The 2265-nt window shown below is 34.4% G+C and overlaps 1 protein-coding gene across 1 annotated transcript in view; it reads right to left on the bottom strand.

Annotated features, from left to right (window-relative positions):
* Nucleotides 1–2265, bottom strand: part of LOC106878380 (CLIP-associating protein 1) — a 156455-nt gene that overhangs the window by 119451 nt on the left and 34739 nt on the right. The window contains exon 3 of the mRNA XM_052974145.1: nucleotides 3–37. Coding sequence (XP_052830105.1) covers nucleotides 3–37 — 35 coding nt within the window. The remainder of the gene's footprint in view (nucleotides 1–2; nucleotides 38–2265) is intronic.

Genomic DNA, 2265 nt, shown 5'->3' with positions numbered 1-2265 from the left:
CCATCAAACACAGCACTTCAAGACCATTCAAGGAAATCTATAAAATAACATGGTTACATTTTAAATAAACAAGTCAATTAGAATAGCTTATCAATGTTAATTTATTGAAATTATTTCATATTATTTACAAACTTTAAATGTATCACTAATTTTCTATAAGTTTCTACTAAAATAGTACTGGAGTTATTTGCCAAAGCAAAATAATGAAATAAATGCAAGGAATTAGGAATGAAACATTTTATACTAACTATAAATAATGGTTTCAAATTTTGGTACAAAGCCAGCAGATTTTGAGGGGGGGGGGGTTAATTACATAGACCCCAGTACTTCACAGGTACTATTTTATCAAACTCATAAGGATGAAAAGTAAAGTCGATCTCAAAAGAATCTGAATGCAGAACATAAAGAGAAACAGACAGATAGAAAGCTAAACATTTTGTCCAACCCATGCCAGGATGGAAAACGGACATTAAATGATGATGAGGATGATGACACTGACAGTTTGGCCAGCTCACCACCACCTTCCACACAAAATCTGAAATAATGGAAATAAATGCAGCATAGTGCAAGTATGGAGTATGGTTAGGTGGTTGAGAAATTAATTTTCTAGTCATGTGGTTCCAGGTTCAGTCCTGCTGCATCTCTACTATAGCCCTGGGCCAACCAAAGCCTTATGTACAAGGATCACAACTACAATTTCCATTTGATTTTGATGTACTTGACTCAATAGGCCTCCTCAAGCATGGCATGTCGCCTTACTATCCAAGGTACTTTTGAGTGGGCTGGTTATGCAAATTTCTTAATTATCAAACTAACAGAAATACATAAATTAGCTGCATCTGTGAATTAAAATGCATTTTCTCCGATAGTTATATACCAATTGTTGGTAACATTACAGTGGATTAAACAAACTCCAGCATGAACTCTTAAAACACCGAAACTAATTAGTTTGGTACACACAGTGCTACACAGAACTTGCATAGTGTTCAGATTTCAATCCACAAACAAGGTTATTTTATATTCGTAAATATACTTCAGTATAACAAATGGTTTACATTTTGGCCTATCTGTAAAGAAACTGCTGAGTTGTAGAGCTCAATGAGATGAGATAATGAGAAAACATACAGCTCATACTTTCATCAGATTAAAATATTTATTATACACACACACACACACGTGTGTGTGTGTGTAATAAATATTTTAATCTGATGAAAGTATGAGCTGTATGTTATATATATATATATATATATAATCTTACATACACACTGGATTAAATTTGGAAAATTTAGTGAATGTTGTAGACTATTTCATTACCCTGACTAAAGTTATTTGATGTGTGGGTGTGTGTGTGTCTTTTTACTCATTCACTTAACATATGGAAAACAGCAATGAGTGATTAAATCACAATAATACAAGGTCTTTTAGTGCTGAATATATTTTACCTTCAGAAAAAAATGTGAGTGTTAAGGCCTAAGAAATCTAGTTGAGAGTTATTTATAGATTTCTTCATGAAGAAACTTTATGCAACAGAGGTTATTGAGGTAGGACATGATGACTGCCATTTGCCAAGCATCCTTTATAATATAAACATACATTAACCCTTTTCCCCTGTTAGCTTGGGTTGGATGCAGAAACACTAGCATTCTTATAAGTATTGGCTATCAACAACAGGGGAAAATGCATTGATGCAGTTAGCAATGTACATGTGGAGGGTAGTAACTCCAAATGCAAACGCTGATGACCTGTCCAACCCATGCTAGCATGGAAAGCAGACATAAAATGATGATGGTGAGCATGATGATTTACTCTTGGGGAAGTCGTCTTTGTTAGTTATATTTATATAAAAAAAAAATAAAAATAAAAAAAGACTTGATATGTGATTTCTAGCTGGCACTATCAACTGAAAAAACTGCAGAATTCATAAACTTGTTGAGAATTGATTACAGATATTTGTTGTGTGCAAAAGAAAGTTCATCTCTTCTTGTTTAAAGGTCTCAGACCATCTGTGAAGTACATTTGCTTGCATGAGTAGATGTCAAACGACTGGCTTCGATCCAACCAATTCGAGCCGACAGACAATAAAAGCTGCAGCTTGTGACGCAAGATGAAATCCAGTTACAATCAGGCGACTGGGGAACACTACGGAGACTGATATTTATTTTGCTACAGTGAATGTCAAATCATTTTCCTCAATTATAAATATAAGCACAGGAACCAATGTGCACAGGACTGTATCAGTATAATTACCCACCGAGGACAACTACC

The sequence above is a fragment of the Octopus bimaculoides genome, chromosome 17 (genome assembly GCF_001194135.2).
Source record: "Octopus bimaculoides isolate UCB-OBI-ISO-001 chromosome 17, ASM119413v2, whole genome shotgun sequence".
Classification (NCBI taxonomy): domain Eukaryota; kingdom Metazoa; phylum Mollusca; class Cephalopoda; order Octopoda; family Octopodidae; genus Octopus; species Octopus bimaculoides.
This window is presented reverse-complemented; position numbering and strand designations above follow the sequence as displayed.